The 11,437-nt window shown below is 47.9% G+C and overlaps 1 protein-coding gene across 3 annotated transcripts in view; it reads right to left on the bottom strand.

Annotated features, from left to right (window-relative positions):
• Positions 1 to 4,555: 4,555 nt before the first annotated feature.
• Positions 4,556 to 11,437, bottom strand: part of LOC139260163 (LIM domain-binding protein 1) — a 140,715-nt gene continuing 133,833 nt past the window's right edge. For 2 of the 3 annotated variants that reach the window (XM_070876401.1, XM_070876399.1), the window contains 3 exons: positions 10,191 to 10,314; positions 6,782 to 6,930; positions 4,556 to 4,844 (listed from right to left, as the gene is read on the bottom strand). In XM_070876401.1, the coding sequence (XP_070732502.1) occupies positions 4,614 to 4,844; positions 6,782 to 6,930; positions 10,191 to 10,314 (504 nt within the window). In that variant the 3' untranslated portion in view covers positions 4,556 to 4,613. The remainder of the gene's footprint in view (positions 4,845 to 6,781; positions 6,931 to 10,190; positions 10,315 to 11,437) is intronic. The other variant, XM_070876400.1, reaches the window with a different exon arrangement.

The following is an 11,437-nucleotide window of genomic DNA, read 5'->3' as shown; positions in this document are numbered from 1 at the left end:
AGGTGCAGGGACGCTACAAGGATGGTGTGTGACTTGGAGGGGAACATGGAGGTGGTGGTGTTCCCATGCACCCTGCTGCCTTTGTCCTTCTAGGTGGTAGAGGTGGCGGGTTTGGGAGGTGCTGCCGAAGAAGCCTTGGCGAGTTGCTGCAGTGCATCTTGTAGAAGGTAACACACTGCAGCCACGTTGCGCCAGTGGTGGAGGGAGTGAATGTTTAAGGTGGTGGATGGAGTGCCAATCAAGCGGGCTGCTTTGTCCTGGATGGTGTTGAGTTTCTTGAATCTTGTTAGAGCTGCAGTCATCCAGGCAAGTGGAGAGTGTTCCATCACACTCCTGACGTGCCTTAATTTTGCTCACACTTAATCTACCTCCCTTTGCAACCATCTGCACTATTTACTGAGCAAGCTTTTGGTCATTTGTCCTAAAATCTTCTTATGTGGCTCGGTGTCAAATTTTGTTTGATAATCACTCCTATGAAGCGCCTTGGGGAGTTTTACTACATTAAAGGCACTATATAAATGCAAGTTGCTGTTGTTGTCCCTCCTAACTTGGTGTCATATGCAAACTTATATATGCAACTCTCTATTCCTTCATCCAAGTCATTAATAAATATTAAAAGTTGAGGCCCCAGAACAAATCCCTGGGATCACCAGTTGTCACATGCCACTAAGCAGATAACATTCCCTTTATCCCTACTCTCCGCCTCCTACCTCCCAACCAATTTCCATCCCAAGGTAAAGGCTCCCTCCAACTTTGTGTGCTCTAATTTTTTCAAATCTCTTTAAGCAGGAAAAGAAAAGTTCAGAGGCATTTGTGGTAAGTTTTACAGTACGTTTAATGACAGCAATACAGATTGTTAAGTACTAGCGTTTAATATACAAGCAGAGATACACGGAACAAGGAAAGGCTTCAAAACAAAGAAAATAAAACACATTTCCCCTATACGAGTTAACATTAAAAAACATTACAAACAATTCTGAGGGGAAATTGTTCAGCATTCCGCCGCCTTTTTAATTCATTTTTTAAAAGTTTTTTTTCCAGATTCCTTTTGCTGTATAAAACAACCCAATGTGCATCTTATATTCTTACTGTCTCTCTACAGATTTACAGCCAAGTAGAAAATCATGTCAAGCAGCCAAGAATTCTCTGTCTCCATCTCGCTCTCTCGGTTTAAAGAGATACCAGGGGTTAGATGTGGCAGGTAAACTTCACTCAGGCAAAACTTCAATGTCAAAAAAAAATAACCTTTTAAAAAGATATACATATTTCAGAAGCTGGGTTCCCTTAGCCGGGGTAGGGGCGGAGACGAGCGTGACTGACAGTGATGTGGTCAGAGTTGGTGCATGCATGCTGTGCTTGGTGACTGTCTGCATCAATAACTGGTGCAGTTAAGCCCCTCCCAGGTCACTAACACAATCTAATGCCACAGGATCGACATATTTGTTGATTTTGAACATGTCAGGGGCAGCCAGGAGTTCGGTACGGATTTTAAAAGTTTTTTGCAGTGATCACTAAGTTTTGAATCTGTTATTTTGCTCAATGTCCATTATAAACTCTGACACACACTGACCAGAGACAGATTGCGGGGGGGGGGGGGGGGGGGGCGGCAAGTTGATAGGCCACAAGGTCAAGTGAATCACGCGACACTGGGCTATTTACAGATCTATGGAGACTGTGCAAAAGGTTGGCCTCAGCACCTACCCGCCTGTCCCACATACACACCTGTAATTCAATCCTTGCCCAGACTTACATGCGCCAACCCTGCTTCTATTTCCCGTTTTGACCCCTCCCCCGATTCATGCTCTGCTGTAGTTCCACGGGCACTGGCAGCCCTTCAGTTGCTTCATGTGTGCCAATGAGCTATTCGGCCACAGAAGGCAACACAACCCGACAGAAGGCAACACAACCCGATTCTGCTCAGGCGCAACGTGCACAAACCCTCCAGCCGCAGGGAGTTGTCCGAGATGCGTCCCTTGCTGATGCCCCCTCCCAACCCCGGGGATATTGGGCTCCCCAATGTAATCGGTGTCTCCAGGTTGAGGTCAGCGACTCAGCACAGACAACACCGGGTCCAGGCAACACCGGGTCCAGAACCCTTGTAACTTGAGACACAATCACTGAGCTTGGTGATTCCTGCACCCAACATTTTACAGGTAGGCAGGATAATGGCGGATTTCTGACTGCGTCCCCTGGCACTGAGCCACGCCTGCCAGAGGCACATAAGCCGCAGTCAGGAAGTAATGATTCCACCGGCCCCCCGCAGCCCATCCATAAAACCGGCCCCGCCATGTGTGCTTCATCTCCGCGGTGCCACCTACTGAATCTGGCAAGGTTGCAGCACTGACATAACTCAACTGGATCCACAGTGCGAGGGTTCAGGACGGGTTCTGAACTCTCCCACTCAGAATGTATTTTGATCGGGAGGATGGGGGGGAGCGGGGGGGGGGGGCGCGGGGGATGCAAACCGTTCACTACCCAGAAATAAAAGACACTGGAGAAACACACAGCAGGTCTGTCAGAGACTATAAATAGTTTCGGGTGTGACCCTTGCTCAGAATCTAATAAAGCACCACGCCAGAAACTGGATTCTGAAGAGTCCGGATCCAAAACCTTAACCTGTACTTCCTGCTGAATACTTCCTGCATTTCCTGATTTTAATGTTTCCTATTTCTTTTGTATTATACTCAGAATCCACAAAGGTAGAGATTCTTGTTTGTCCAATGTGGACCTGCATATTCTACAACCATTGGGACTTACTTTCCTACATTGCAACGGTGACTACACTTCAAAAGCACTACATTGCCTGTGAAGCTCTTTGGGACATCCTGAGGTTGTGAAAGGAGCTGAATAAATGCAAGTGCTTTCTTTCTCAGTGTATTCAGGTGCAGGCTGGAGTCAAGGCTGAGGGATCTCCCCAAGAGTGTGTAGAAGTACGGCTGAGGTTTAACCGGATAAAACTGCACTGTACAGAGGAGCTCTGTGTGGGTTCCCAGATCCCAGCTCACAGGATCTGTAACACTGGATTTCTGTGGGATCCCAGTCGGGTCGGGAGCTTATGTGTTCTTTGAACAGTTAATCTCACAGTGCACTTTAAAAAGAGGGAATGTGTTTTGTTACATTAGCTAAAGAGCAGATTTTGAAATATTTGCGCTCCGAACCGTGAGAGGCATCTTTGGATTAAATCAAAGTTTGTTGCGATACCTGCCTCACAGAACATAATGTTCAAGTACTGCCAAAGACTGACAATTGAAAGGAAAAATCTGCACATGTTGAAATCTGAAATATCAACAGAGAGCAGCAGAAGACCGGTCAGCATGTGAAAGGAGCACATGCAGCTGAACGTTGTGTGGGGAGCCATCAGTCAGAGCTTGGAGGGGTCTCCGATACCGCGCCCAGGTGGCCAGACTTCATATATGTGCCAAGATAGTGAGTAGTAGCAGGCTATTTAACCAAGGGGGTTATCACAGCCAAGCCTGGTCCCATCCTCACCAGGATTATTTCCCCTTCCAACCCAGGGGTGCTGAGGTCAAGTGTGGCACCCCTAACATTGCCCTGAGTAAGATACAAAACTCAGTGCAGCCCGGGAGTGCCACTGGGGACCTGCCCAGTCTGTAAAACTCAGCTACTCACTGGATGAACTTTCTGCAGCTCTGGAGAATGTCATCGCAATTTCTGTTAATACTTTTCTAGCAAAAAAGGAAGCTTAAATGTTTTTAATTTAATACCATGCAATAAGATCACTAATATCCCTTGAAAGAATATGCAGGCCTTTGTACTGCGGAGTCCATTGGTGCTGTTAAAAATGCTGGGGTTTTGAGGATTCAGAGCTGTATTACTGTAGCCCTCAGTGTTGATAACTCCCTCGAAGCTGGTTCTGTGAGGGTGCGGTCTGGAGCATTCTTTTGGGTAGGGAAGAAATGTGGATACCGATAATCGCGTCCCCCACATCCCCAGTGTTTGTCCCCCTCCTCACTTCTCTCTTATGTTTCCATTAGGCACCAGGGTCCGTCCATGTATTCCATACTTCACGCGAACTAAGCCAGTGCGTGTCTGTGTGCTATTTGACCACAAGGGGGCATCAGAGTCCCCGTCCTCACCCAAAGTCAGTGCAGGGGTACCTTTCCTGTAATGTGTCTCCAGATAGTGACCAGGAGCGGGACTGCTGGCTGAGACCCACTGCAGTACCCACCCACACAGGTGGCGCATTTGCCCACCATGCCAGCTTGTGGAACCTTCTAGAACGGCAATTTTTTTTCCCCCACCCGGCACCAAAGCGAGAGAATGGTCATCAGGAGCGGAGAGGAGCTCGAATTGGGGCGGGCTTCAATTCTTCTCAGCAGCAACTTTATCTGTTAACACTTTAGTATTTAAGAGAGAGTTAGAGGAAAATACTTTGTAGTAGCTTAAAAAAAAATAGAAGCAGGTATTATATCCAATAGTTAAAGTAGTGATAGATTGGGAAGAAGGAGAGAGCAATGACTGATGCTTTCGTTATTGGCTGCACAAGTTGGGAGCACAGTAACAAACCACTCTCCCCCAGTACCTCCACTTGTGGTTACTTTGACAGGTAGATTTATTTTGGGTTTGGGAACGTGCGCCGGCCGTTCTGTACATTACTGGGAGGCCTGCGATGTTGGGTTCTCTGACTTGCTCTCTTGGCTCGATGGGGGCTTGCTGTTCCAGGGGCTGTTGGCCCCCAGCGCGGGCGAGTTGTTGAAGCTGTCCTCGTCGTCGATGCCATTGGTCGCGTCGTACTGGGTGTTCTCCAACCGCGTGATGAGCCGCTCGTCCTCATCGCCAAACTCGCCCCCCATCAGGGTGGGCTCACCCACCACCATCACGTCCTGTAACAGGGAGGTGACCTCAGCTCATTTAAGGAACAACTCGCGGCAGGATAGACAGACAGACCCCGACAAACACACACACACACACATGCACAGAAACACTTGAACACAACAACTTGCATTTATATAGCGCCGTTAACACAGTGAAAACGTCCCAAGGCACTTCACAGGAATGTAACTCAGACAGAAGTTGGACTCCAAGCCACATAAGGAGATATTAGGACAGGTGATCAAAACCTTGGTCAAAGAGGTAGGTTTTAAGGAGCATCTTAAAGGAGGAAAGAGAGGTAGAGAGGCGGAGAGGTTTAGGGAGACACTCCTTACAACCTATCTCTTTGACTAAGCTTTTGGTCACCTGTCCTAAAATCTCCTTGTGTGGCTTGGTGTCAGTTTTTGTCTGATTATGCTCTTGTGAAGTGCCTTGGGACGTGGAGAGGCGGAGAGGTTTAGGGAGCGAATTCCCGAGCTTACGGCCCAGGCAGCTGAAGGCACGGCCGCCAATGGTGGAGCGATTAAAATTGGGGATGCACCAGAGACCTGAATTGGAGGAGCGCAGCGATCTCAGAGGGTTGTAGGGCTGGAGGTCATTACAAAGATAGGAAGAGTGTAGGGCTGCAGGAGATTACAGAGATAGAGAAGGGTGTAGGGGCTGGAGGGGGTTACAGAGATAGGGAGTGGTGTCGGGGCTGGAGGAAGTTACAGAGATAGGGAAGGGTGGAGGGGCTGGAGGAGGTTACAGATATAGGGAGGGTGTAAGGCTGCAGGAGATTACAGAGATAGGGAGGGGCGTAGGGGCTAGAGGGGGTTACAGAGATAGGGAAGGGAGTAGGGCTGCAGAAGATTACAGAAATAGGGAGGGGCGTAGAGGCTGGAGGAGGTTACAGAGATAAGGAAGGGTGGAGGGGCTGGAGGAGGTTACAGAGATATGGAGGGGTGTAGGGCTGGAGGGGGTTACAGAGATAGGGAGGGGTGGAGGGGCTGGAGGAGGTTACAGAGATAGGGAGGGGTGTAGGGCTGGAGGGGGTTACAGAGATAGGGAGGGGTGGAGAGGCTGGAGGGGGTTACAGAGATAGGGAGGGGTGTAGGGGCTGGAGGAGATTACAGAGATAGGGAGGGGTGAGGTCATAGAGGGATTTGAACACAAGGATGAGAATTTTAAATTTGAGGCATATAGACATATGGATATAAACATTCAAAACACAGAAACAGTCAAACTCAACCCAGACACACACATAACCCCTGACCCACAGCTAGATACACTGACACAGAGAAATATCTTGATTATGGTTTTTACACGAGTCCAGACAAGGACCGCAGCATTGGAATCCATGTACCAATTTGTTAACATTTTCTCCCCACCATTAAAATCCATTCCCCCTCAACTCCTCATGACCCCACCCCTCCATCCAAACATCACATTGTCAAGAAGGAAAGTGTACAACCTATTTCCAAGTCTCTGCTAGTGCCACTCTGTAATGAGATGTGACCATGTCTGCTGGACATTCTCCCTGTCCATAGGTAGACTTTCCAACTCACTCCAGCAAACCCAGATGGTCAGAAACTCATCCCATTGGGTGACCTGTGGATCTGAGGTCCATCACCTGTGCATGTGGCATGCCAATTCTTTGCTATTTATTATTCCCACCCCTTAAATCGCCCCCCCTCCCCCGCCTTCTCCTGAAGGCGTTGCCTCTTGCTGGGATGTAATTCTGTGAGTGCACCCTCGGGCCCCTTGGGTGAGGTGCCCGAGACCAGGGGGTCAGCAGCTCAGTGTTCAAAGCTGACACTGGGTGAAAAGATCAAGCAAAGTGACAACAACGACATCAAATCCAAACTTTTGTATAAAGAAAATTTCCCAGAAAAAGAGAGGAAAATCTGTCGATTCCCTGTCCTGGTACGGTTCAATGAGTGAAGGGCAAAGAAACGTGGATGCTTACAGGTACCTGACTGGACAGCGCAAAACTACTGGCCGGACTCTTCTTTTTGCTGTTGCTGTTGGTGTTGGAGTTTGTGCCACTGCTGATGGTGCTGCCCCCAGACATTTTCCTTTTCCTGCGTTTGCTCGGTGCCTGTCTGGCTGGTTCAGCTGGTGAAACAAGCAATCGGTATCAATTGACAATAAGTAATCCCATCAAAATTCTTTAAACCTATCCAACAGGTATATCCCTCCCCAACACCGCTCAAGTCAGTTTTCATTTGTCACAGTGAGAGAGGCTTGGATTACACAGGATATACGGCACAGAAGCAGGACATTCAGCCCAACCAGTCCATGCCAGCGTTTATGCTCTACTCGAGCCTTCTCCTGTCTTTCCTCATCTAAATCTATCAGCATAACCCTCTTTTCCCTTCTCCCTCGTATGCTTGTCCACGCTCCCCTTAAATGCATCGAGACTATTCGCACCAACCACTCCTTGTGGTAACGAATTCCACATTCTCAACACTGTCTGGGTAAAGAATTTCCTTCTGAATTCCCTATTGGATTTCTTGGTGACTACCTTATATTGATGGCCTCTAGTTATGCTCTTCCCCACAAGTGAAAACATTCTCTCTGTATCCACTCTATCAAAACCTTTCATAATTTTAAAGGTTGGGAAATGCAGCCCAATCAACACCAACCAACCACTCCCATAAGAACACAAGAAATAGGAGCAGGAGTAGGCCACTTAGCCCCTCGAGCCTGCTCCGCCATTTAATAAGATCATGGGTGATCTGATCATGGACTCAGATCCACTTCCCTGCCCGCTCCCCATAATCCTTTATTCCTTTATCACTCAAAAATCTGTCTATCTCTGCCTTAAATATATTCAATGACCCAGCCTCCACAGCTCTGGGGCAGCGAAATACACAGATTTACAACCCTCTGAGAGAAGAAATTTCTCCTCATCTTAGTTTTAAATGGGCAGCCCCTTATTCTGAGACTATGTCCCCTAGTTCCGGTCTCCCCCATGAGTGGAAATATCCTCTGCATCCACCTTGTCGAGCCCCCTCATGATCTTATAAGTTTCAATCACCTCTCATTCTTCTGAACTCCAATGAGTATAGGCCCAACCTACTCAACCTATCTTCATAAGTCAACACCCTCATCTCCCAGGGCAGGTCCAACACCTGTCAGATGCAGAACTCCACCACCTCACCGCAGTGGAGTGCCCCACACCAGTGATGGTTTTCTACTTCCAAATCAGCCATCCTGGTGCCTCTTGGAGAACCCAGAATCTTCTGGTCTGTTTGGCTTAGAAATTGCACTGAATGGTGCATGTATCCATAGAGGCCAATAGAAGTAAGTGTTTTATTCCTCACCGGTTTCTTCTGATCCTCCATTGCCGAATTTCTGGTGTACTGTTCCACTGGTGTCAGTCACCCTATAGCGATGGGCAAAAAACCCGGCCTCCCCGGGTCCGTACGGACCTGGGAAGGCATCGCAAAAGCCTGTTCTCGGCACGCAATGCGCATGCGCCGAAAACCGGCTTTTACAGTTCAGCTCTGGCTTGACAGATCCTCCGTATTCCCGCAGCCAGGACATTCGCATGGGTAAGATTGCAGGATTTGCTCATCTCTTGCCCAGCGGATGTCCTGAAAACTCTTGCGCCTGCTTTTACCAGTGTAAGAGTTTTAAAACATACAAAAATATATAAAAATAAAATTTAAAAAGCGCATTTTAATGTTAAAAACCCTGCCCACCAAGGTAAGTTTATTTTTAAACCTAATTACAAAACTTTTTTAAAAAATCGGCAAAATAGATATTTTTTTCTAAGACATTTATTAACTTTAATTTAAATTAATTTTAGTTATGTGAGGTGTGTTTTTTATTTTTTATTATGGTGTTTAGTGTGTTTGTTTTTTCTCATTAATAGCAATGAGAACTCGTAGATACAGAGTTCTCATTGCTATTAATGAGAAAGCTGTTGAATACTTTACCTGATTGGTTGAGGAGTCACTCGTGACTGCACCGTCTGCGTTTGAACCTGGTGGTCGGGAGCACGCTCCGCAGCGCGGGAAGAAAAGGTCTCCCCACCAGAATTCCAGGTGTCTCCGGGACCGCCAGGCACTTCGTAAAAATTCTCCGGTCAGAGGTGTTCTTCGAAGAAGCTTCCGACCGGAATTTCAGAGCCGATGTGTCTTCGTGCCATTAATCATGTGAGTGTCAATGGTTAATGTCACCAGGCTGTGTGGATATTGCACCAGATATTGACATACACATGTCCAGCAGGGTTGAGAGGAGCAGGAAACCTGTGCTTTCCGCCCCCCCTCCCCGCCCTCATCGAAGGATAAAGACATCAGTTACATAGGAACATAGGAGACCATTCAGCCCCTTGAGGCTGTTCCGCCATTCAATGAGATCTTGGCTCATCTGTGACCTAACTCCATATATCTGCCTTTGGCCCCTATCCCTTGATACCTTTGGTTAACAAAAATCTATCAATCTCAGATTTAAAATCAACAATTGATCTAGCATCAATTGCCATTTGCAGAAGAAAGTTCCAAACTTCTACCACTCTTTGTGTGTAGAAGTGTTTCCTAACTTCACTCCTGAAAGGTCTGGTTCTAATTTTTAGACTCTGCCCCCAGTCCTAGACTCCCCAACCAGTGGAAATAGTTTCTCTCTGTCTACCCTATCAGTTCCCCTTAATACAATATTAACTCATCAAGAATTGAGCCCAAGATCTTCCTGTTCTATGACTCAGCTGTTCCATAAGGTATTGGGGGAACCCGAGCTATACTTCATGCCATGGGATGGAAATTCCCTCAGGCCCGTGCCCAAGCCAGGAGGCCTGAGGTCGGCCCAAAATTGGGCTTTGAGCCTGATTAACATTATTCAGACGAGCTACTGGTGCCTCCGCACGCAGCTGGGTCCGTTGTGGAAAGGCTGTTTGCCTCGCCGGCCGGACGGAGGCTGAAACTGTGACTGGAGGGGGCGGCAATACTGATTGCGAGTGCTGTGGAATCGGGGGTGGGAGGGGGGGCACTCCTGCTCCTTCTGGCTCCACAGTAACAAGTTTTGAAATGTTTTACTTTTTGTAAGCGGCCACAGTTGCCCACCAATAAAACAGGCACCAAAGACCCCTCATTTACATATGTAAGGAGCCGAATGCCGGTTTTAGGTGGCCACCAGGGATGCCTGAAAAAGGGCCCCACCCAATATCTTTCAGAGGCCCTTTGGGTGCGGGTCATTGGTCTCTGAAATTGGCCCTCGTTAGGCCTGTTTTACGCCCATAAAATGAGTGCAACAGGTTCCATTTCTATCCCACTTGGGAGGTTTTTTTGTGTATTAACATTATTTTTCTCATTTGCTTTCGCTGTCACAGACACGCATAAACTAAAGAGCCGCAGAGCCTCTCATGCACTTACCAGGGGGCGCAACCATCCGCTGCCACTTCTGGAACAGACATGTCTTGAGGCAGTCCCTGGGGCTTAAGCTGTAAGTTTTATGCCTGGACATCAGCTCCTGCATTGGCTCCAAAATAACACAGAGCTGCCAGAGGGCGAGCAGAAGGAGGGAGCAAGGAAGAGCATGAAGGGGAAGAGGAGGAAAGAAGGAATTTGCAGGAGGAGGAGGAGGAAGAAGCAGAATTGGATAAAGGGGAGCCATAAGGAGACAAAGAAGAGAAGAACCAGTTACGCATCTTGGTGCACACAAAATTGTACATGACATTGGGTTTCCACCTTATTCTCCACGGAGGTGTGTAGGGACACTGTGACTTGTCATCTCAGGTCTTCCTCAGCCGGCAGCACGTGTCTAAACTGGGTCTAAAGGAGACGCACCCCAAATTGGGGCTCGGACTTCATATTAGTCATGGGGGTGGGCTTCCGATGCCTGTTGTGCCTCCAGAGGCAGCTGATGCCTGCGGTCCGACACAGTTTGGGGCGTTTACCCTGGCCGGCAGTGGCCCTCGGGGTAAGTCCTGGAAAGTGGGAGAAGAAGAACATGAGGAGGGACGACCGGCAGCAGCCCTCAGGAGCGCCGTGGAGCCTGGATCATCTCTCCCACTCCTTCCCGGCTCCACAGGAAGGTAAGTGGGGAAAAAAAAATGTGCATTTTGGTGTAGGCTGCAGCAATCCCACCGAAACTCCCAAAATTACAGCGGATGACCAAAAGCTTGGTTAAAGAGGTAGGTTTTAAGGAGCGTCTTAAGGGGGGCCTAATACCTCTTTAAGATGCCTGAAAATAATCCGAGGCCTATATGATATTGGACATGTTTCAGGCATCCAGTGCTGCCCCCGTTTTATGCCCGGTAAAGAAGACAAGCTAGGACCAATTTCTACCCCAAAGGCTAATAGAGAAGAATTTCAACGCAGTAGGAATATGGCAGAAACCCAACCTCATATATTCTAGCAGTTTAGATCGTGTATGAAGTTCATTCTAAAACATCATATTCATGTGAACATAATACCGAACAAGTTTCCCATCCATCCTGGCAATCAAACTCCCAATGTTGCAGGAATATCTCCCAAATCTATTGCTCCATTGTCTGATAAATGCAGGGAAGTATTCCTGCAACATTAGGAGCCAGCGCAAATCATCCAGAGAATCCTCCCCATTAAATGTGAGGTAAAAGGTAATGGCTGATCATTACATTACAAACAGATAAAGGAAA

Source organism: Pristiophorus japonicus, chromosome 3 (assembly GCF_044704955.1).
Source record: "Pristiophorus japonicus isolate sPriJap1 chromosome 3, sPriJap1.hap1, whole genome shotgun sequence".
Lineage (NCBI taxonomy): Eukaryota > Metazoa > Chordata > Chondrichthyes > Pristiophoridae > Pristiophorus > Pristiophorus japonicus.
This window is presented reverse-complemented; position numbering and strand designations above follow the sequence as displayed.